Source organism: Lepidothrix coronata, unplaced genomic scaffold (assembly GCF_001604755.1).
Source record: "Lepidothrix coronata isolate B3197 unplaced genomic scaffold, Lepidothrix_coronata-1.0 Scaffold21, whole genome shotgun sequence".
Taxonomy (NCBI): domain Eukaryota; kingdom Metazoa; phylum Chordata; class Aves; order Passeriformes; family Pipridae; genus Lepidothrix; species Lepidothrix coronata.
In genome coordinates, this window is record NW_016690201.1 from 7,505,255 (window position 1) to 7,528,357 (window position 23,103).

General features: G+C 36.7%; 1 protein-coding gene across 26 annotated transcripts in view; it reads right to left on the reverse strand.

Moving 5' to 3' along the window:
• Nucleotides 1-23,103, reverse strand: part of LOC108493986 — a 288,034-nt gene that overhangs the window by 45,366 nt on the left and 219,565 nt on the right. For 25 of the 26 annotated variants that reach the window (XR_001873682.1, XR_001873683.1, XR_001873684.1 and 22 more), the window contains one exon: nucleotides 18,825-18,875. Coding sequence is in view for 10 of the 26 variants with exons in the window: in XM_017808034.1 (XP_017663523.1) it covers nucleotides 18,825-18,875 (51 nt within the window). In the remaining 16 variants the exon portion in view is untranslated. Of the gene's footprint in view, nucleotides 1-11,579; nucleotides 11,660-18,824; nucleotides 18,876-23,103 lie in introns of those variants that run through there. The other variant, XM_017808033.1, reaches the window with a different exon arrangement.

Sequence of the window (23,103 nt, forward strand, 5' to 3'; positions counted from 1 at the left end):
ACATTCTCAAAGTCCCTAGTATATAGAGGTGACAAAAATTATTTGTAAAATGCATGCAAATTAAAATTTATCATCTGCTTGTTACTTTAATTTTATCTTCAAATGGCACTATGCCTTCTGTTTTTTTCTGCCTTAAGGTTAACAGCACCAAATTAAGAGACTTAAGCAAGATGCTCTATGGTAAGAGCCAGAGATGTCATTCATCACAAATTTAAGTGTAATTTTCTCCTTTCTGAAATTTTCATGAACAATTTTGTTTTAAATTCCTTCTTGAAACTTTTCACTGTGTTGTCTGCAACTTATTTAAGTTTTTGGTCACTTTGTCTGTATGGTTGGGCACCTGATCTTCACAACCTTCTTTCTGCTTTGCTACTGGAGAAAGAAAATTAAAAATAAGTAGCAACAAAAACTGAATAGTGCACATTCGATACTCTTATTCCTGCAAGCAAAGCCTTATTCATGGATGTTTTAAGATTAGCTCTTCCCTTAAGAGTGCAGATACTCATAAATATCAAAGGGTACAAATATAATGAATTGAAACAGATACTCTTGCACAGTATAAAAAAAGAACTCAGAACAAAAAGGAGATACCCTTCTGTTCTTCACAGGGAAGCACACTTGTAGAGCAAGCAGCACGGCTGCAGTGCTGGAGGAGTCCAGAGAGGAGTCCATAGCAAGGCCCAAGCAAAATCCAGGCTGAATCACCTTAAAAAAGTTAGGCCTATTACAGGCACAAAAAGATATGGCATTTTCTCCACAAACAATGACACAGTGACTCAGACAGGTAAAAATGCTGTGGTGTTATATCAAACCAAACCTGATGCTACGAAGAGTTTTGCCACAGACATTTTCTTCAACATACGTGTTTCAGCTCCCTTTTACTTCACGACTGTCACTCCAGAAACATTAAATAAATTCACAGCAAGAGGTAAAACATTCAGTATACATATACACCTAGTCTTAGATAGAAAAACACTTTGTGCATTCTCTTTACTTCGTTTGTCTCTTCCAGATCTAAGTACAAATATGACTGAGCATTATCATTACCATTCACCAGATGAAAAAAAATCTGGAGCATCATTTCCCCCCCAAATTTAAAAGCTTTTAGCACATCACTCTTCAAACTCCCTAAGTAACATGGCAGTTAAATGTTTTTACCAGTACTAGAGCCAAAGGAACTAAAGGTTAACTTGTTTTCATAAACACTTTGTCATTACTGTACAGAGCATAGAATACCTGACATTGCTCAGTGTTAAGTACATTGCTCTGAATCATAAGTATTACCTTGAATTAGATGATTTCTAAATACCATCCACACAGTTTGCACCAACTTGGCCCCTACCTTTGAAAATTAAAATCCAAAGATAACTTAATATAGTTCCTGGTCATTAGAGTAGAAGGACAGTGCACACAGAGCATCAGCTATCGAGGAGAGTAAACAACAAATAATTCCTTACATGCCTTCTTCTTGTGACAAAAAAGCAATGTCTGCTTCTTTCCCTAGCACTTCTTCAAGATAAGGACAAGTATAGCCAGAATTGAAGACAGAAACTGTTTTACTATTACCTGATTTAGCACCATCCTTAGTGCCTAGAGCTGTCCCAGTGTAACTCCCATCCCAATGCTCCCCTCCAAAAACTGCAGCAATGCTTAGTAGAGCTGCAGGCCTACACGTAGAGAACATCATCACAACAGCAACCCCCTCCAAGCTTAAGAACAAAAAATCCTCATGGGTCTGGCATTGCACAGATGTAACTCAGTGGAAAGCTCAGATGACTTCTGGCTCCCCACTGTCCAGCAGGTTGTGTTGCAAAGGTCCTCCAGGGGCCCTTATTTTTCCTAGAACTCATTCTTGGCCTGAATAACTGGTATATAAAGGGTGTCAGAAGGGCATTCTTTGTACCATTGATTTTTCCATCAGCGATAGACAGTTTTTATGTTTTTAATGCACACGTTTCCCATATGACCATGTACGAATCCTGGCTGCTCATAGCTTAACATCTTATAGAATGTTATTTAAGAGGAGCATTTTTGTTTAGCTGCCTTGAGCCAAAAGTAGACCTCAGTAGAACATAAGCTGTGTGTCACCTATCTCTCAGCTACCATAAATGACACAGTCTTACACCTCAATATGCCAGAGTTCATGGGCAAAGAGAGAAAATAATCATTTTTGAAGCATGATTAATTATTTCAGGAAGGACATTACATATACCTTTAGGTCCTTATATTCCTACAAACCTGGGCAGTATTTTCCAAAACATCAGAATGCTGTGCAGGCAGATATATATGTACCATATCCAGAAATACCCCACACATTTTGTTAATTTAATTAAAAAAATATGGGACCTATGCATGCACTTTGCTGGGTTACATTACTAGCAGGTTGAGTTCTGTTAGCTAAAAAAAACCTGGTCAGGTCATAACTCTTAGTTGAAAAGAACAAACGTGAATTATAGACCAAGGTAAGATGTGTTTTTGATTCAGCAGACTAAAGGATCAATTAGTTTGCAGCAAAAATCATTAAAAACTGTACAGGAAACAGTTTCATATATAACCCTTTTCAATTTCTCTACTGTGAATTCTCAAGTCTGCAAAATAGTCTCACTCCAAACAGCACAATCCTTCAAATCTAGATTTTAAAGTACTTTTCTACTGGAGCAATTAACACTTTGTACATTAAAATATTTTAAATATTTGGTCTGGATTTTGACTTCTTCAGTATTTTTAGTACAAATGGCTACTCTTTCGAATTTTGTTTAGTTTGAATTGGCATAATTTTGTGAGGAAAACATACACTTCAAAATAATCAACATCCTCAGATAACCTGAACAGTATAGAGAAGGAGGCAGATGAGATCAAAGGCATGGAGCCTTCTCATAAGATTGAGCAGGCTATGAGTGATCAAAGGCAGGAGAGAGGACTCTGGATCTTAACTCCTACTTCTACTATACATGTATAATTTACAGGTTATTGAATTGTGGAGAGGGGAACTATTTATACATTAAATATAGGTTACAGGCCTGAAAAGTTATTTAAAACACAAAAATTAACTTTGGTTATTGAAAATATCTAGACAGCAGCTTTTCCAATGTCCTTTTCCAATATTTTTTTAAAAGAAAATTTTGCTAATGCAAGCAGCTTTCTTTTCAATGAATTGGCATTTTCTATACAAAGTCAAACATAAAAAGGCACACTGTGGGTGGCTGGTGTCATTGCAGAAAAGGTACTGTGTTGTTTGGAAGCAATAACTCACAGGAATAACGGAAAACTCATGTTTGGAGTCAAGCAATGCTAACTACATTAGATTGCTTTTCAGAAAATTTAGAGCACACATGGATCAAAATCATAGAATCATAGAACGGTTTGGGTTGGAAAGGATCTTAAAGATAATCCTGTTCTAACTCCCCATGTCATGGGCAGGGACAACTTCCACTAGATCAGGTTTTTTAGAGCCTCATCCAGCCTCGCCTTGAACACTTCCAGGGATGGGGCTTCCACCAGCTTCTCTGGGAAACCTGTGCCAGAGCCTCACCACCCTCACAGCAGAGAATTTCTTCCTAATATCTAATCTAAACCTACTCTCTTTCAGTTTGAAGCCATTCCCCCTTGTCCTGTCACTCCAGGCTCTTGCAAATAGTCTCTGCCTTTCTTTTAGGCTCCCTTTAGGTATTGGAAGGCCACAATTCGGTCACCCCAAAGCCTCCTCTTTTCCAGGCTGAACAATCCCAGTTCTCTCAGCCTTTCCTCAGAGCAGAGGTCTTTATCTCTTTAGCAAATTACAGTTCCACACTATGTGAAATTCACATTGTGCAATCATATAAGGACATTTCTTTAGTTTTTGTCTCATATGTAATATTCCTGTGTACAACCAGTCTTCCACACAAGACTTTTTCACAACTTACCAGCACAGGGTACTCAACTCAGCACTGAGATGAGTTTTCATGCAATCAGTTGAGTACCTTAGCTACCAGATCCTTGGTTACTTGATCATTATCCATCTCTATCAGAATTAAGTTCTTTACTGGAGAAAACATTTGTAAGATTTTGATATGGCAAATTAGCTAAGAACATGTTCTCAGAAAGTCCTGAATAAAAATAAATGCCAAACACTATGTATACATATACAATAAATGAATTCAGCAATGATTCATGAGTTCACAGCTCACTGAATTTCATGCTAATACATGTATCTGCTGTCCCAGTTAATACATAACACTGTGAATTTCATGTTAATACCAAATTGTTTTCTTGTTGGAGAGATGGGAGCCTCACCACAGCCAATATTACCATAGTGTAGCTGAAAATACACCTGAATTTAAGAGGTGGTTCTAATTCACACTTGACAGCCAAAGCTGCAGTCTTGGACAAAGGGTGATGTATTATAAATAACCACAGAATGATTATTGAAGAACATGAAATATGTTGGACCATTAAACAAAACCAGATAGCACAGTGTGTTAGTCATTTGTTTGAAATTTTCAATACTGAATGACTGAACAGCACAAAGGAGATTTCAGAGGACCAAGAAGGGTCATGTCCCTAGATGGTGGTTTTATCTTTCCTAGCAATAAATAGAAGACCTTTATTTCTTGTTTCACATTGGGACAAAGAGTACTGAGTCCTATTTCAACTTCTGCCTGGAATTCTGAACTACTAGTTTACATAGACTGCATAGACTTAAGAACATTAAAGGGATTTTACTTTAAATTTGTACAATTGCCTAGGTCTTTGGGATCAAAGACAAGAATTTGCATTTTTTTTTATTCCAACAAAAACATGCAAAGCAACATTTGGACAAGAGCATTCCAGTATGAATATAACAGTTTTGATCACTACTGGGCATATCCTGGCTTCAAAACTGGGAGGCATTAATTGTTCCAGTGGCTCAGAGATAAGTATCTACAGAAATGTGCTCAGTCTGGGTGGAGGGAACTGTCTGGTTTGCTTTCCAGAGAGGCCTGGTTGCTGAACAGAGTCAGTTTACAACACTGTCACAAGACATTGGTAATGAGGTGCATTCAAAGGGTAGAGTACCTAAAGGGATATTTCTCAAGATATTCTCATGTCCTTTTTTTCCTATTTTCCTGGCTTTAATGGGAAATTAAAGATTAGTAATCATTTAATCTATAAATTTATTACTTCCAATTTGTTAACAGATGGTTCATTCAGCACAACTTCAGTGGACTGTATTTGATTACATTTCTGCTTCCTGAAAAGGTATTTTTCTAAAACACTATGGTAACCATTGCTTGCAGAGCATGAAACCAAGCAACCAGATTTCTGGAATGCATTTCTGGATAGCTTTTATCGAGCAGGAAAGAAGTGGAATGCAACATGTAGACAACAGTCCCCTTAGTTAAAATGCAGCTAAATTCTGCAAGAGAATCTAGTTCTGTCCTCATAGGATTGATAACAACTATGGGATTGTGAAATCATACAGTCATAGAACGGTTTGGCAGGGAAGGGACCTTAAAGATCACCTAGTACTAGTCTCCTGCCATGGGCCGGGACACTTCCCGCTAGACCAGGTTCCTCAGAGCTCCATCCAACCTGGCCTTGAACAGTTCCAGGGATGGGGCATTCACAATTTCTCTGGGCAACTTGTTCCAGTGCCTCACCACCCTCACAGTAAAGAATTTCTTTCTAATATTTCCTAATTCAAGAGAAATAAACTTTCACAAGGAATGCCAACATCCTATATCAATTTGAACAACATATACTTGATAGAATGTAAGGCTGTGCACAAAGCATGCAGAAACCATGTCCTCATCCAGTATGTTCTGTGGTGAACCTTTTATTTCCATGCTCTGGGAGAAGAATGGTCTATATAATGTCTCTAGGCCTTTATCATGCAAACTCTTACACTTGTATTACCTGTACTACAATTAGCCTTCTCACTGAAATTACAGGAACCATTCCTATCAATATCAGGAAGCATGCAGAGCTTTGTTCAGTATGGTAGCCCTGAAAACAAAGCCACCTATAGTGGATGCTATGCAAACATAAAGAACTATACAATAAAGCTCCTACACTTTATTGAGGTCTTTTGAGATGATCTAAACAGCAATAGATAACTTTAAGATGAGTCAAAACATCCATTAATATGTCATTGCCCACCTCAGATCACTATCTTATCCTGTTATCTACTGACAACTTGCAGAAGTTTCAAATAAATAGCCAAGTGGCTTCTCCTATATATGTGGAGCTTTTCCCAGTAAATCATCTCCTTATCTACCTGGCAAAAAATTGTTTTTGACATGAATAGTGCTTAATTATTTCCCTGAATTTCCTCCCCATTTGTCCACTTCTATCTGCCTTTAATGGTATCAGTGATCTTTCCTGTTCAGGGTATAACTTAACATCCGGATACCTAATGAAGAGCCTGAAAGACCCCAACGATCTAAATAAATAAGCATAAGTACTGCTTTGCTCTCAAAGGATGTGGCAACACATTAAAAGTACCTAACAATGATAAAGAAAATGAATATAGCATTTGTATACACTTTCAGTCGTAATGTAAATGCTAATCATGAAGTATTTGTAAACCAAATTTATCATAGGAAATAGCATTTTTGCCAAACAAGACTTTCTAACACAACACACTCTGAAAACTCTTTTTTTTCTGTGGGAGAAAAACTACATATCGCAAACTTGTTCATGTTGGCAACTCCTCCCAAAAAGTTGGTGCCTTTTGAGTCAATGTAATGTGACCAAGCCCCCATTTACTTTTGATATTAAGGAGTTACTAACAGTTCTAGAGGTGTATGGCCCATCCTGAGCTGCTCTGTAGACACTGCAGTGTGTGTATACATACAGACATGTATGTAGTCCAAGAATCCTTGTAAAAATATTGCTTGGCAGTGAAATTCATGTATTACTCTCTTGAGTACAGTGTATGACAGAATAAATGCCTCACCTCTCTCATACTCTGTCTCTCTCCTGTGAAGTTCTCTTTGGAATTAGGTTCTGGAGCAAAGAACACAAGAGAGACTAGTATGGATCAGCGGGTGTTACAGAAAAATAAGAGTTATTTAGCTGAGAAGTAATCCTCTTTTTTCTGTTTTCGGCATTGTCCCCAGAGTACTGTAAGAACCTGCAACTGAGAAAATACTCATTTCTGGAGAGGAAGGTAGTTGATATGTTGCTGCAGTCAAAAAAGCAGTTTCTGCTGCTGATGTCATGTTGTGCCATGTAAATCATCAAGTCTGCAAAAATATGTATGCAGCAACCATTCCAGTTTCAGGTAAGGTCATACTGTGAGTTCCTAGAGGTACTGTTCACATACAATGCTTAACAACAGATCCATTTGCCTGTTGATAATATGCCCAGATGTGAATACAGTCTGAGTCAAGCTGGTCTTATTTGAACCCTTAAGTATCTCAAGTCAGTCAAAGCAGTAAATAATGCCTATTGCTACTAGGAAAATGTGTAGTTTGCCTTTTCAGGACTTGAGAAAACAAGATTATTCAGCATAAACTGATTTGGGTAAAAATCCAGCACAATTTTTATATGATAACTGGGACCAAATTCAAGTCATACATGGTTTTCTGAATTAAACTTGCAGTAGGGTAAACACTAGAATTTCAAATGCTGTGTTTTTCTGGTTAAACTTGCAATATAACACTCACTTGCTATTCAACATAACTCTGAACTGTGTAATGGCCATGAGAAAAACAGGTGTAACATTTACAAAATAACCTGTGATACACAATAAAAACAATGCAAGGACGTCCTGTTCTTAACATGCTTCAGACCTATTTTTCAGATCACAGGTTTGTAGGTAGTTAGACAGGAATTAAAATTAAATGATCGATACATTTTCAAGTCTGATACAGATGAATTATCAATTTAATTAAGTGGCCATTTCTTTAACACATACTGTGCATAGGTATTCTAAATATACATAGTTAGAAACTCTTTAGGAATTTTGTTCATTTAAATAATTACTGTAAAACTAATTTTTTTTTCTTGGACCTTCCTGAAGAAACTGACAAAAAAATACTCCAGGATTGCAGAGGTTTTTAAAATATCATCAAATTCATTTTCTATTTGATAGAAAGAGTACCTTCAATAGTTTGATTTTCTTTTTAATCCATAGTTTTCTAGCTTGTGTTTGCTTATTTTCAGAGGCCTCTCAGCCTGACTGTTTATATATTTTCAGTTTCTTGCTTTTTCTGTGCACTGACCACAGTTTTATTTTTTAGCTTAATTCCATTTGCTTAATCTCACTATAAAGCTCACTTTGAGTATATTCTGAATGCAGTTTATCTAGCTATTTCCCCAGCATCACTTAGTTAGAACACAAGGTCACAGATTTCCCAGGAATCCTTGTTTGGCACAGCAGAGTTTACCAAAGGAAAGGGGCTCTAAAACTACTTCTGCCTTGGAATAATGTCACGGAAGAGCTATAAGGATACTATATTTTGGAAACTTTGTTCCTTTCCAAATTAAATATTGTGTTGATTAAAATCCAACGCTTGAAAATTCTGGCCTTTTTTGTAGGTTGTAGTACCTTTTAACAATCTGTCACAGTTTTCTGAACTACTCTTGAAATAGACACCAACCTTCCAGGATCAAATGTCAACCCCTTGCAAGCCTTAACTTCCAAAAGTCTCTGCAGTATTAGTCAAGACATGTATATGTGTTTCTTTCACTTAACAGGATATAATTTTCAACATTTCAGCTTTCTCCTCCTCTGAATTAGCATTTCCATATGCAGAATTTGTTAATATTTAAGCAAGTTTTCACATCTTTCCTCTTCCTCTTTCCCTCAAGTCTACAGGTCTCATCCTGCAACAGCAGAGCAATAACCAAAAAATGCTAATCCCATAATGTAATGCACCACCATAAAGTAATCAGATATTATGGTGATAAGAGCAGTATAATAACCTATATGAAATAAAGTAAATCATTGTTCACTTTTATCTTCTCTCCAAATTTGGATTTCTGTGCTTTGAAGGAACTTACTTCCTGGAAGTAAACCTGTGGTGTACTATTTAAATGACAGAATGGTTAACATGAATTCTTTTACTCTGTATAATCATGTCTATTATACTGATAACAACTCCTAGGAATATTTAATTTCCATTCAAATACTTAACCACACAGATACCTACTGTTTATTCTAATATAAGGTGTAATTAATGTACTTAATGGTCAAGATTTCTATCAATTTATAACTTCTGCTATCAGTCCCTAAAGAGTCCTACTTCCTGATTGGAGTACAAAAACAGAAACTTCAGCATATGTAGAATAAAAAACTTTTGTGTTTTGCTGAATCAAGATAACAGTTTTAACATAAGTAATAAATTTTTATCTATACCCTACATGTATATATATCTATCAAATTTGTACATAATTGCAATAATCTTAAATAAACAGTGTGCAATTGTTTGCAAGAATATATAATTTGATTTCTTTTTTTCTCAGAACTGTGTTTTTTCCAGTGTAGCTTTGTTTTTTCCCTAGAAGAATGAGCGGCTTGACGAGCAGCACATTTTGTACAAATTTGAATAGAGAAACATTAGAAAATGCAATGCTCAGTTCAGAGATAAAATTCAATAACTTCAAGTCTGTAAGAGGATATTTATTTATCCCGCTTAAACTGCAAATGCTAATATACCTTGCTATGACATTGCTAGTGATATTTTCATAATGTTGCCAGTACAACGACAGGCTTATAGCTAAGCCTGTTGGTTCATTTATTAAGTCTCCAGTTAAGATTTCTGACCGTCACTGTAGATTTCCTTTCTGTCGATGTGGTGGTTTTAAACTGTAATTATTTTTATTTAATTTGTCTAAATAAATGCACACGAATTGAAGCCTAGAATTATGGTTTCTGTACATTAGAATAGAACGTGAAGAATATTACACAGTACTTCACAATAAACAAATGTAAGCTCCTAATCTATACTAATGAAAATTATGGGACTACTCATATGAATAAGTACCTTCACTGGTTAAATTTAAAGTGATGCTCAAGCCTTGTGAAGGATGGTAGGAGGGGAAGGAACAGTTTGGTGAAGCGTCTTAAACATATGAGTCCTCATGTGCCTCTCCTATCCTTTGCAGCCAAGAGATGCTCATAGAGATTGGGAGTTTCCTGTTACTATTCATCAAAAAGGCAAAGCTGGTATTATAATAGGAGCTTGTTTTCAAATCTCCAGTAAGACTTGGAAACAAAGTGTGTAATTGTTTGCCTATAAAGAAATCACCAACCCTCTGCACCATCAAACCAACAAGAAGAAACCACCTCGATCAAAGCTTTCTTCTTATTTTTAGTCATTTTTGTTCAGATGGGGGAAAAGAAATCATAGTATTTTGGAGCACAGGTACAATGGTATTAATGGACAGCCATGATCAGAAAAATAAAATAATGACTTTCAGATGTTATCAAGATTTTACAAGAGCTGTGACTGTTTATAGAATTTGGCAATTCATCTGCTTGTTTAGTTGTAGTGTGGAATTCTAGCATTTAAATCCAGGTGTTAAGAAGTGAAAATGTTCACAAACTAAGATGAACAGAAAGTATATGTTTGTGTGAGACAGGCTGTGGAGGGGAGCAGAAAGGTATGACCTAACTATGCTTGACACTTTCTAAAAGTCAGGATGGATACTTTTTGTCCAATATGAAAGGGCAGAGCTAAAGTTTTAAAGACCCACTGCCAGTGATTATGGGAGTGTGAATTTGCTGATAAAATTCCAGGGAGGAAGAAATGTACTATTCTTATTTAACAGTGCCATTAAAATGGTGGTTAAGGTGACTTGTGAACTAAATCTCTACCAGCAAACCCTGAGCACCTAGAATTGCTGCTTCTTTTCCAAAGTGTGACACCATCATATGCATATATGTAAGTCTGAAGTGGGAGTATAAAGAGGATTCAGAATGAGTCATTTAACCACTCCCCCCCCATATACTGTTTAGAGGCAAAACACAGTAGTGCTGTATGATAGAAACAACAAAAGCAATTCAGAATCTGCCCCACTGGAAAAAATACTTATTCAAAATATGTCTTTTGGGTACAGATTGAAATGTATAATCTGTTTTTAAAATGCTGAGCACAATATAAATGCAGATTGTGCAAGATTCTACTAACCAAAAAGCCTAGTCACAGCGTTATGACAGCTTTATGACATTTAACCATCATAGCAAGTGAAAACATGGAAGAGATGGCAGGTGGGAAGAAGTACTTGATATTCAAGAGAAAATATTAATGGATGTGTCTAAAATGTAGCTACTTTTTAACATGTCATGCTTAGGAATGTTTGCATAATATTATCCTTTAAATTGCAGTGTGTACATATTAATTTTACAGTGTCACTCCCAATAAGTCTGGCATCTGTACATTCAGTGGGCCCAGTCTAGCACACTTGCATCTCTCTATCACAGACATTTGGAGTCTCAATTTAACAAGTGCCTTTAAAGTAAGACAACCCAGTCATGAAACAACATCAGTGTGTGGGGAAAAAACTGAAAGTCCCCAAACAAATCACGTTCTAGGAAACCATGTCTTGCCGTGTGAAGGGATGCTCCAAGTCACCTTCTCTCCCTTCCTCACATATATTCTTTCTTAAATTACTTCTTCCTCTGGATAATGTCTGTTATATAAGTACTCCAAGTCCATATGTAAATATATAGATACAAGAGTCCATGGGCAACCTTCAGAAGAAGTAAGAAGAAGGGAGTACAGAACAATTTAGAAATAGGACTGAGGAGTTTAAAAAACAAACAAAAAGCCTCAGTGATGAAGAATTATGAAGCAAAGCATATGTTCCATACATAACCTTAGTGTTTGGTGTTATACACTTTCTAGTACAATTTTTACCTCTTCTATTCTGCACTCTCCACTTTTGCCTAAGAAGTACATCATTAGATTTGTATGAAATGTTGGCTGCACTTCTTTCCCTGATTTGAAAATATCATGTTTTTTATTCACAGAATCCCAGAATGGGTCAGGTTGGAAGGAACAGCAGTAGGTTACCTGGTCCAACCTCCCTGCTCAAGCAGGGTCATCCCAGAGCACACGGCACAGGGTTGCGTCCAGATGGTCCAATATTTAATAGAAATAGACAAAAAGCCTCACAGAGTTGTATGTGTCTGTCTCATTATCAATATGAATAGAGCCTTTTCTACTAGATGGTGGCATTTTGGACTTCAGTTTGATATCCATCTGCAGTGGGAAACAGGGATTGTACCACAGATCCTGTAAACCTGGGCTGACAAATACATGATGTTTTTCTTGTACTACACAAGACAACATTAAAGGCAACATCACCTTGCAACAGTTAAGGTTTCTACTCTCCTTACTGTTAGAAGCATGAAGAGAACATTACAGGCACTGAGACTCAAGGAGACTAGGACATATGCACGAGTATACATTCCAGCACCATCATTTTCTAGCAGGTCCCTGCCACATTCAGTCTTCAGAGTGATAGACGGGGAACAGATTTAGACCTGTAAATCTGCCGTTTGCTGGCTTTCATATGTTTCCCTTTGTAATATAAGCAACTTCCTCAGAACAGAATTTCTTCACAGTGTAGTTTCTATTCAAGAAGAATTAGATGCGCTTGCTAAAAAGCTTTTTGTTTTGTTTTAAAACCATTGTGAGTTAATAGGATACAAAATCTTCAGGATATATTATCATCTTAAAAGAGAATTGGCACAAAAACCCCTCTATAATTTAACTTCTTTTATTTATTATAGCTGCCGGTGATTCCAGCAGGGCAGTTGTAAAAAGGTTGGAAAATATTTTAACTCATTTTTAGCAAGCCTTTCTTCCTCATCCTTTCTAGAATTTTTGTCCTGATTATTTGCCTAATTGCATTCAAGGAGATCAGAAAAAACATTGTCAATACCGTTTAAAACTATACGCAGAGAGGGTTAGAAAAATGAAACTGTAGAAATCACAAGACAATTGTAAATCAGCTGTTCATTTTTCCTATATATTATAAAAACTAACCAAGACACTTCAGACATAAAAAATTCAGTCATAAAAATAGCATCCTGAAGATATCAGCTTAAACTGCAAAATAATACTGCTGGTATATTTAGATGAAATTTCCCTTAAATGTTCCAGGAAAAACTACTTAATACTAAGACTTTGGACATACGACAGTTTTTAAGATACTGTAAAAATGAAGCAAGTTAGTATCTCATCCAGTTATTCATTTTGAGAAAATGCCAAAGCCCCAATAGTTACAGCTGTACTGCTCCAAGATGAGGTTTGTAGTTCTTAGCTCCTGTAACTTCTGACATACTACTGTCTGGAGATATTTGAGAAAAAAAATTACATACACTATCCTATTCTTACTTGTCTGACTAACTTTTAAAACTAAATTTGAAGCTCTATGGAACCAAACTGTTGAGTTGTTTCTGCTGAAATATTCACATAAGCCACTTCAGGTGACCGATAATTTATGTTTCACCTGCCACATCCTTGTGAAGATAAGAAAGTAGAGAATGAAGAAAAAAGGCATAATGGGAAATTGCCTTAAGTACTTGCTTTAAAATTGTTTAAAAGTATGAAACTATCTTTTCAGGCTTCCTTCTCCCTCTAATAATTATTGTAAGAATACTGCATAAATGATGACATTTAAGAAAGAAAAAAAGACTTGGTGCTTAGTTTTGAATCTTGGATATTGCTTTCAAAAAAACTGTTTGAATATCCAAGAGTCTAAAGTTAGAACTAGTCTCTGAAAATGTCCTCTGTAACTACTAAGGCTACAAAGTTAAAGAGAGCATGAAAGGAGGAGCTCTTTCATGCTCACATCCAACTGCTGAGGCACTAATAAAATTATCCAAGTTTGGAAGATGTATGGATGGAGAAAAGATTTGCCAAGTTTGCTGAGAGCCTGACCCTGCAAGTGGCCTCCTGTGCTCATACGAAGATCTGTCAAAATCTGTCATGTCTGAAAACAAGACCTTTCTCTGTCTGGATGCAGCTCCAGGACTAGAACCCATATATGCATATGCTAACAACTTTATATGTGAGCTTTTCACAAAGAGTATTAAGGACATTTTAATTGGCTTAAGGCTCTATATGGTTAGGCTTTCCTAGGTCTACTGACACAGCACAAAAAAAGGCACTGTGTGTATTCCACACCCATTAGGAGGTTCCAAGGTTTGTATTTAATTTCAAAGGATCTCAAAGAAATCTCATTTTCCTTAAAGAAAGACCAAGAGAATGCTTAGTGGCAGAGATACTTGAAGGGGGACAAGGTTTTGGACCCTGACTTCTCAAGTATAAACAGTGGGCCAGGACCACACTCCTGATCCACTAATGAAAGTTCTCTCAATGATTGTTGACTGTTTTTATTCTTCAGGGGCCAAGGTGAGATCTGCATAGGAGGGGCTTGAGCCATCTGAACTAAAGCTGTGTTTTAAATGTGTGGGCACAGCAACTGACTCAGCAAGCACAAAATGTGTGATCAATGTGAGGAAGAATTCCTGATGAAACCTCTTGTTGGGAAAAGGCAGATGTGTGTGCTAACACCTTAAAGGAAGTCAGTCTGGAGGAGAAAAAAACTGAAGAGATTTGCCATACAAGTCACCCACAGGAATTAGCAAAGCTGACCAGTAGATAATACTACATAAGAAGGGAAAATGGAATTGAATTTAGGAGTAGTTAAACAAAAATACCACAAATGAAAATATATAGGCAAAGTTAACGTGAGTTCTGGGGTCTTCCATTATCAAGAAATACCCTCCTAGCAAACCAAAATGCCATGTTAGCTACAGTGAAAGCCACAAGAAATCTTTTTATAATCACTTGTACTAATGTTCATATTCTTGCACTCCCAAGCTGGAAAAGAAACAGCCCTTGTAACAAATTTAAGGCCTCTCTCAAAATTGCACACATTCATGTATTTTTGTCACCAATCAAAACAAAGGGTCCAGAAGAGCAATTATTTACTGCTGGGCATTATGAAAAAATATCTCTGAATTAAATTATTTTCAATACTCCAAATTTTGAGCACATGAATGGAATTATATTCTTTTAATAACAATACTGCCTTTTAAAGGACATTTTGCACTCACCCAGAGATACATGGAATTCTGAGTACAAATACACGCAAACCCCAACACTTAGTCAAGAATCTGCTTTTGTTTTTCTCGTGGTTGTTAATTTTTCAGAGGCAAACTGAAACAATTTCATCTGTATTGATTCTTTACAAAACTCACCCCGGTGCACAGAAACAAATTCAGTTTCATACCATACAAGACTTCAAAATAACAGTATAGAAACTACCACATGAGGTGAATCCTAAGGCCAGTATGTCCAGTACTAGGTCTCTAAGAGAGGCAGGACTTCCAAGAAGGTTTAAGTGAGAACAATTTATGGTGAGTCACTGGTTTATTTTATTCTAGCTTGTATACCTTTTTGGATTATAGTTTGTTTGTGAATAGATCTCTCTGTGTATATGAAACCTGAGTGGAGAATAATTAGATGAATCCTGTGGTTTTGTTCAAGAGTAACACTGGCAACCGGATGCCCTGTGTGAAAACTGTGACTCCAATCTTCACTCCCAGTAGCTTTTCCTTATAATGTGCTCTGTATCTGCCAGGAACTTGATGTGCAAGAATAGTCCTAACTTGCTAAAACTTCTGAACATTTCAAAGAGGCACTGTTGGAGTACAAAAAACTTTGTCATGCCATTTACCAGAGCTCTTCTGCAATACGCTTTTCAGATTTTTGCCCCAAAGTAGCTATTTAGAGCTCTTAATATTTCATGGAGAAACCGAATTCACTCCTTGTAATGAAAACACAAGATGCCACCAGTAGCTCAAAAGAGCATGAAATGTAGATTTAAAATGAAAGAATTAAAAATAAGCATTTTCGTTTTGCATCGTCCTTGTCCATATAGAAAATTCCTGGTCCACAACCTGTGTACTGCACAGAAATTGTGTAATAACAAGACACCCATACTTTTAGCAGGCTTTCAAAGCCTCTGAGAATATCAGTAGCCTTGCAAACCCTAAAATACAGCTTTTTGGCAGTTCTCATAAGAATTTTCATAAGAATTGTTGTTGACCACATATCTACAGAAAATTCTGTTATTGCACAGTATCACAACAGCAACCCAACTAGTAACTAGGCAGTCATGCAGGCTCACAGCTTCCTACTCCACAAATGCCAACAGAATAAGGGGCTCATCAAAAACGTGAATAATCTTAAAAATACTTTGATTCATGTTTTAAGTTGATAGGGAGATATGAAAGGTGCCAAATCAGCTTCCATTTCAATATCAATATTAAAGACCAGCACTGCCCTCCATGCTGAGCTGCTCATCATCACCTGGATTCAGCCAAGCCCCCTTACTTCATCACAGACATGTTCATAAGCTGGGATCCAATTAATTTATGGAACTGTACAGGATACATACAGGATACATATCATGTCCATGGAGCAGCAGTGTCTACTGTAGCTCATTTTTTCTACTTCATAAAGGCTACAATCATCACCATTAAGGGCAAAAAAGGCCACAAATTAAGACAATAAGGAAAGCAAACAGTTAATAGAATCACAGAATGGTCTGAGTTGGAAGGGACCTCAAAGATCATTTAGTTCCAACCCCCTGCCACACCTTCCACTAGACCAGGTTGCTCAGAGCTCCATCCAACATGGCCTTAAACACTTCCAGGAATGGGGCATCCACAGGTTCTCTGGGCAACCTGTGCCAGTGCCTCACCACCCTCACAGAAAAGAATTTCTTCCTCATATCTAAACAAACCTTCTCTCTTTCAGTTTCATTCCCCCTTGTCCTGTCACTACAGGCCCTTGTAAATAGTCTCTCCCCATCTTTCTTGTCGGCTCTCTTCAGGTACTGCAAAGCTGCAATTTGGTCACCCCAAGGTCTCACCAGAGCAGAGCAGAGGGGCAGAATCCCCTCCCTCCCCTGCTGCCCACACTGCTTTGGATGCAGCCCAGGACAAGGGGGGTTTCTGGGCTCCCAGTGATGGGTCATGTCCAGCCTCTCACCCACCAGCACCCCCAAGCCCTTCTCAGCAGAGCTGCCCTTGGTCTGTTCATCCCCCAGACTGGATTGGTACTGGGAGTTGCCCTGAACCAGGTGCAGCACCTTGGACTTGGTCTCGTTAAACCTCATAGGATTCCTAATGGCACATTTCCTGAGCTTGTCCAGTATGAAACTTCTTTTGGAGATCTAACCTCTGCCTTTTGAGTTATTTTCTCTAAAAAATGTCGTTGATTGACAGACATATTTTATCCAGAAACATAGACTAGGCAATTTTTGAGAGCAGTGGCCAAAGTTAGGAAGCACGGAGGGTCCAGGGAAGAGGTGGGAGAAAATAGTTTATTCACTACAAATACAGTTTTGAATTTTACTTAATTCTTTTAATTAAAAAATTTTAAAAATTGTTCTATCAAAGACATATTTGGAGAAATTTTACTGAATTATATTGATTTTTGTTTCAGAAAAATTATTAACAGTATTTAAAGAAACAAAGACTGTTAAAAAATAAATTTGCTATTTGAGCCACAATGATTTCTTTTCTCAGATTTCTTATAGTGATAAATAAAAAAATTATTATTCCAAATCAATCAAAGAATTACAATTTAATTACAATGTATATCTGTAAAGCAAACACCATGACAAGCTCTTCAGGAGAGACCGTAATATAAGAAGAAAAAGAATAGATAATGTTAGCAATCTTTTTGCTAGAGCTGTAAAAATTATATTATTAATGGATTATATATTATTGATAATTATATCTTGTAATGTTTTGAACAAAATGCCATAAAAAAATTTGAGCTATGGAACACTTTAATATGAAATAAGAGAAAGACTTACACAGAAACACTGTGATCTTATTTATGATTTTGTCTGTATTTGATTATTTTAACCAGGCCTAAGATGAGTCTATTGAAAAGCACAAGAACTTTAAATCTCAGGGAAACCATATCTGTATACTGTGAACACAATATTCCATCCAAAATAGCATCTTTAATTTATTTTGTCCACACTTGTCTCTCCCAACAAGATATCACATCACTGTATAGGAAGCATCAAAAAACGATCAAATGGGGTGTAGGCAACATTAAAGTTGTACTGTATGTAAATTATATTGCCCAACTCCCTCATTAAAACCCATAACAATAAAAGACACAGCCAAGTTTTTTCTGCAAACTACCTACAGCTTATAACAACTGAAATTCCACAGGTGAAACACAGAATCCAGCCTAAAAACCTATGCACAGCAAGAGGGTAAATTGGTGCTTTGCCCTAATATCTTTGGTATCCAGCAAACCAGATCATTATCTGCAACTTCATTCATTTTCTAATTGTATTTTATGAATTTCAGATGTACAGAAATAAATTTCTGCTTATAAATTTCCAAAGACATCTCTACTTCCCAACACCCACTACAGTGTTGCTTTGCCATTCCTGTGATTTTAATATACCATCCCTGGAGTTTTCAGCAGACAATCTTGTTTGCAATGCTGAAATACTGGTAGGTAAAGGGAGACTGACAGCACCCAGAAAAAAAAAATAATTCATTTGTAAGGTTTTGAAAAAAACACAAAATGTGAAGAAACAAGGACAAGAGAAAAGAAGGTAGAGAAATAATAAAAATACATACATTTGGAAAATAAACTCATTTTCTAATTGAAAAGGGTAGAAGTCTTAAAATGTCAACTTTTTCTTTTTTTAATGACAAACTAACAACAGCATTTTGAACATATTTATGATATATTTTTCAAATTTTTTCCCAATAATGCAGAACACCAATCTCTCAGAATTAGTTGTCAAATGTCTGGAAAACATTCTTATTAAAAAAAATGTGACTATGTGTATTTGCTTACCTGGACAGTTAAGCAGATTCTGGCCTGAACAGAATGCATTGTAAAAGAAATCTGTAAAAGAGGGGGAAAAAGTTTCATTATAATTTATTTATAATTAAAAATTATAATTATTTAAAAAATTACTAAGTTTTGTAATGTTTTTAATGACAAAACTTAGAAAAAAGTGGTTACTACTATAGAGAAATTGCAAGCAGCAAAATAATTCTAAACAAAAAGCCTCTTAAAATCTATCAGGTCACTGTTTTCACAAAAGATTTCTGATTGTGTGACAGGATTACATTTATAGACAATAAAAACCAAACCATGCTATTCAAAAAAGGATTAAAGGTATCTGTTATGTAGGTGGTATCAACTTTTGTGTATTTTTATTTAAATACAAATGTGTAACTATCATTATTCCTTAAAGGATTCTCAGATTTCCAGCTGGTAAAAAAACCCCAAACATATTTCTCATTAAATGTTCTTCAGGGCATTTAAATATACAGAGTTCGTTTACTTCTATAACATTTCATATAAACACCATATCAAAAGAACGCTATTAAGACTGTAATGTGGTTAATATAAACATCAGAAAATGCCAAATGTTAGCCTGCCTGAGTAACTTTTATTTCTTCAATTAGTATGGAATATGCTACAGTTGTTAGTTACTTAGTCCCACAGTATTTCCATGGGAACTCCTCTTCAGTCCATGCACAAACAGACATTCAAGAAGTTCAAGCACTGATATTTTGTGTAAATTTCATTGATTAACTTGTGGTCTGGAGAGACATTCATTCAAATCCTGATAGGAAAAAAGGTGATGCTTTTGCTATGGTCCATATAGTCTAATCATGTTTGCTTTGACTGTGTTGCAAACACTGCACAACTCAAGTTCAGCAAATTCCTTTGCAGGAAAAACATTGTCCCAGATGAGTTAGTTCCTCAGTGCCAAGAGATCAAGCTGAAAAGTGAACACTTAATTTGAGTCACATGGGCTCAGTTTTTTTAGAGGACTCAGCATTACACTGGACTTTATACGTTAGAGATCCTGCTCAGTGGTTTCAGACATTAACACCAAGCACGTTGCAAACCAGGTGACAAACTGAGGTTACAAAAGTGGGAAACACCTAATTGCTAAGCATCCCTAAAAATTTGGCGCAGTGCACTTCACATCTTGTATGAATTCTGTGGTAAATCAGAGGACTGAATTTTGTTCTCCTGGGCTTTAATCAATTTTGTCATGAGACAAAATTTTTCTTGATCAGATATGGTCTCAGTCTCTCCATTACTACAAACCAAATTCACCCTCAAAGGTGGCCCATCCACTCCCTGATTGGATCGAGAACAGTATGAAAAAGAAGATTCTTACCAAGTAAGAAAAAATTCCCCCAGCACATTTGTAGAAGGTGGTTACATCAAGCTGCACAAAGCCACTCTAGTACTGTTTGACTTTACCACTTCAATAACGTTATAACACAGGTTTTCTTGATAAGCAAATGTCTAATCAGGGTGTTTGGAATGCATAAAACCTTCAGAAATTGTGTTAGGAAGCATGATATCTGCCAGCCACAATCACCAGCTCCAGTGCTGGAACATGTAGACGATCCTCCGAGAGGTCAGGGAATAACTGACAGCATATACCATCCTGTCTGCAAACTGGTATGACAGAAGAGTTGTTTGGTAGTGTTTGATTAAATACTCACTGACCCCAAGAAAAGAAACATAATTTCAATCCTGGACTCTGGAAATTAAGTCTCATAATGGTAAGTGTCAAACAATGTCAACAAAAGGCTCTTGAAAACGTCTGTGATAACACAGAAAGACAGTTCTAGTTCTATCACCTCGCTTCCATTCATCAGAGACAGCAGTTTCTGGCATATGGAACATCATTCCAGAGTTGAGTATTGGCCAACAAGCCTTACATTTTTCATTAAAAGGTAGGCCAGTGACCACAGTGCTGAGAATTTTGGAATGGATCAATAAATAGCAACAGGAAAAGGTACAGACAAACTGCAAACCCTGTCAAGTCAGCCCTATTATCAGCAAAAACTGGAATGTATCCTGCTCAAAATCAGGGTTCTTCTTGTTACATTACCACTCTTCTGATGTAGCTAGACTTGTTTATCTTAATTTAAAAACTGGGATTTGGGTCAAACAACTTTGAGATGACACAGTCATGTTGTTACCATTTCCTTTGCCATCTACCTGTTTGTGACTTTTGAGAACATCTACCTCATTTCAGAAAGACATATCACCTGACTTATCCTCCCAGTCCCAACTACAGTCCTGTTACTGGGTTTGTGCCACTGGACTGTGCAGGTAACTGTAGATAAAACAGTTCCTATCCTCACATCTAATAGCAAGAAAATTTTGAGCAATTTAACAGTAAGAGAATTCGAGCAAATGCAAAAAACAGTGAAAAGAAGACTGATGATAGGATAAAGGATAAACTAAACTGGTGACTATGCTTTACATAATCCTTTATTCTGAGGTCCTATACAGGAGTGAAATGAGTTGTACTCAAAAAACAACAACCAAACAAAAAATAAACCTAAAACCAACAGAAAACATAACCAGAATCTACTGCTATGCAATCAACTGGACAAACAGTCCAAATGTGTCCAGAACAGCAAGACATTCAGGAGAATATCTGTCTCTTGAAGATAGTCGTGTTTGTCTGAGAAAGACTACTACTTTGTGCACTAAAAGTCAGCAGTCTTGCTGATGATTGCTCCTCTACCCTTTTCCTGACAGTTTTGTGAGGGAAGCTTTGGATTTGAACTCCAACCACAACAGCTATATCCCACCATTCTCAATCACCCATGGTTAGACTCCAGAACCAAACATGCATAGTCCTGATGATTATATTTGTTTAGAATCAGAGAGGAAACTATCCTTCCCTGTCAGACTTCTGGGTACTTTTGTTGTTACTTTCAGTGCGACGATAGGCATGAAAACTGAGCAAGAGTAAATGCATTAATGACAGACCGGATGCAATTTACTTATCTTGGCCACGTCTCAAAACTGTGATGGTCACCCATCCCTGCTGATGCAGGCATTGCTGCCAGCACTCCTGTACCAGCCAAAAGTTCTGAACATATGACTCTGCTCTAGGGAAATAAAAGCAGCAGCTCCACTTCCTTCATTAATTACGTCTCAGCCTTTTTCAGAGCAAAAGATACTGCTCACCACTCCTTGGTCCACTTATCTCTCTATTGCTTAGAGAAAGTAACTTGAATTCTTTACCTTCTAATGAATCAAAACCAAACTGTTATTCCCACTCTCACTGGAGGAACAGGCATCATGAAGAGTCTGATGACTGAAGACAGGGTGTTTTTTTACCTGAGATAAAGTCCAAGCAAGAAATGACGCAAGTTTCCCTTCTAGTTTGCAGAGTCTGCAGACATAGTAGCCAACTTCTTATTTTCAAATTGAGCACATATGATACAAAAAACATCAAGGTACTGGGACAATTATCATGCAGTTCTAAAGATACAAATTTTGCAGTCACTTTAGAGGAGAGCAGTGTTTTTAGTCTCTTCTTATTCTTTAAACATTTAATAGTAATCCTATTTTATGCATATTAATTTTAAGTCATAAAGAGATTTGCAAGGGTATTGATTTCATTGGGAGTTAAGGGCTAAATATCTTTATTTGGAGCCACAGCCTTCATCCTATTAAATCTCTACATTTATTGTCTGCACACAAATCATTATAAAACAGGCATTATTCAAGAAAGAACTCAATAGCAAGAGAAAAGCCCAATTAACAAGGAATTCAATGCAATTATGGAGGTTCGGAAGTTGCCTGGGGTTGTGTTTGCCTGCAAATCATTGGGGAAAGATGAAAAGGGAAGAGTTTGTTTCATCCCCCCTTCCAAAGTATTTTTTTTCACTTCAGGTCTACATTATTAATTTTTAAAAGCTGAAGTATCAGGACTTCTACAAAGTCACAGGTTAGGAACAAAGATGCCATGAACTGGGTTTCTGGGGGATCTTTATTTTGCAACACTGTCATCAGTGCCGGGGTTATCCCTATCAATAGCTAAAAGCAACAGACTGGAGCTCTTGTCTATAGCTCTTGGATGTTTGTACATAATTAAACTGGCTTTTCTGACCCTAGTCTGTAGACATTAAAGTCAGGTCAGCACAAACAATCCTGGAATGTACATTATAATGCCTAAACTTCTTACACCCACTTCCACACCTATTTATGGGAAAAAAGAAAAAAGGACTAAGAACAGAGGGCCAACTGAAATGGACACTGGCTAATTAAAGTCAGGCTTTTTAAAGTATTAGAA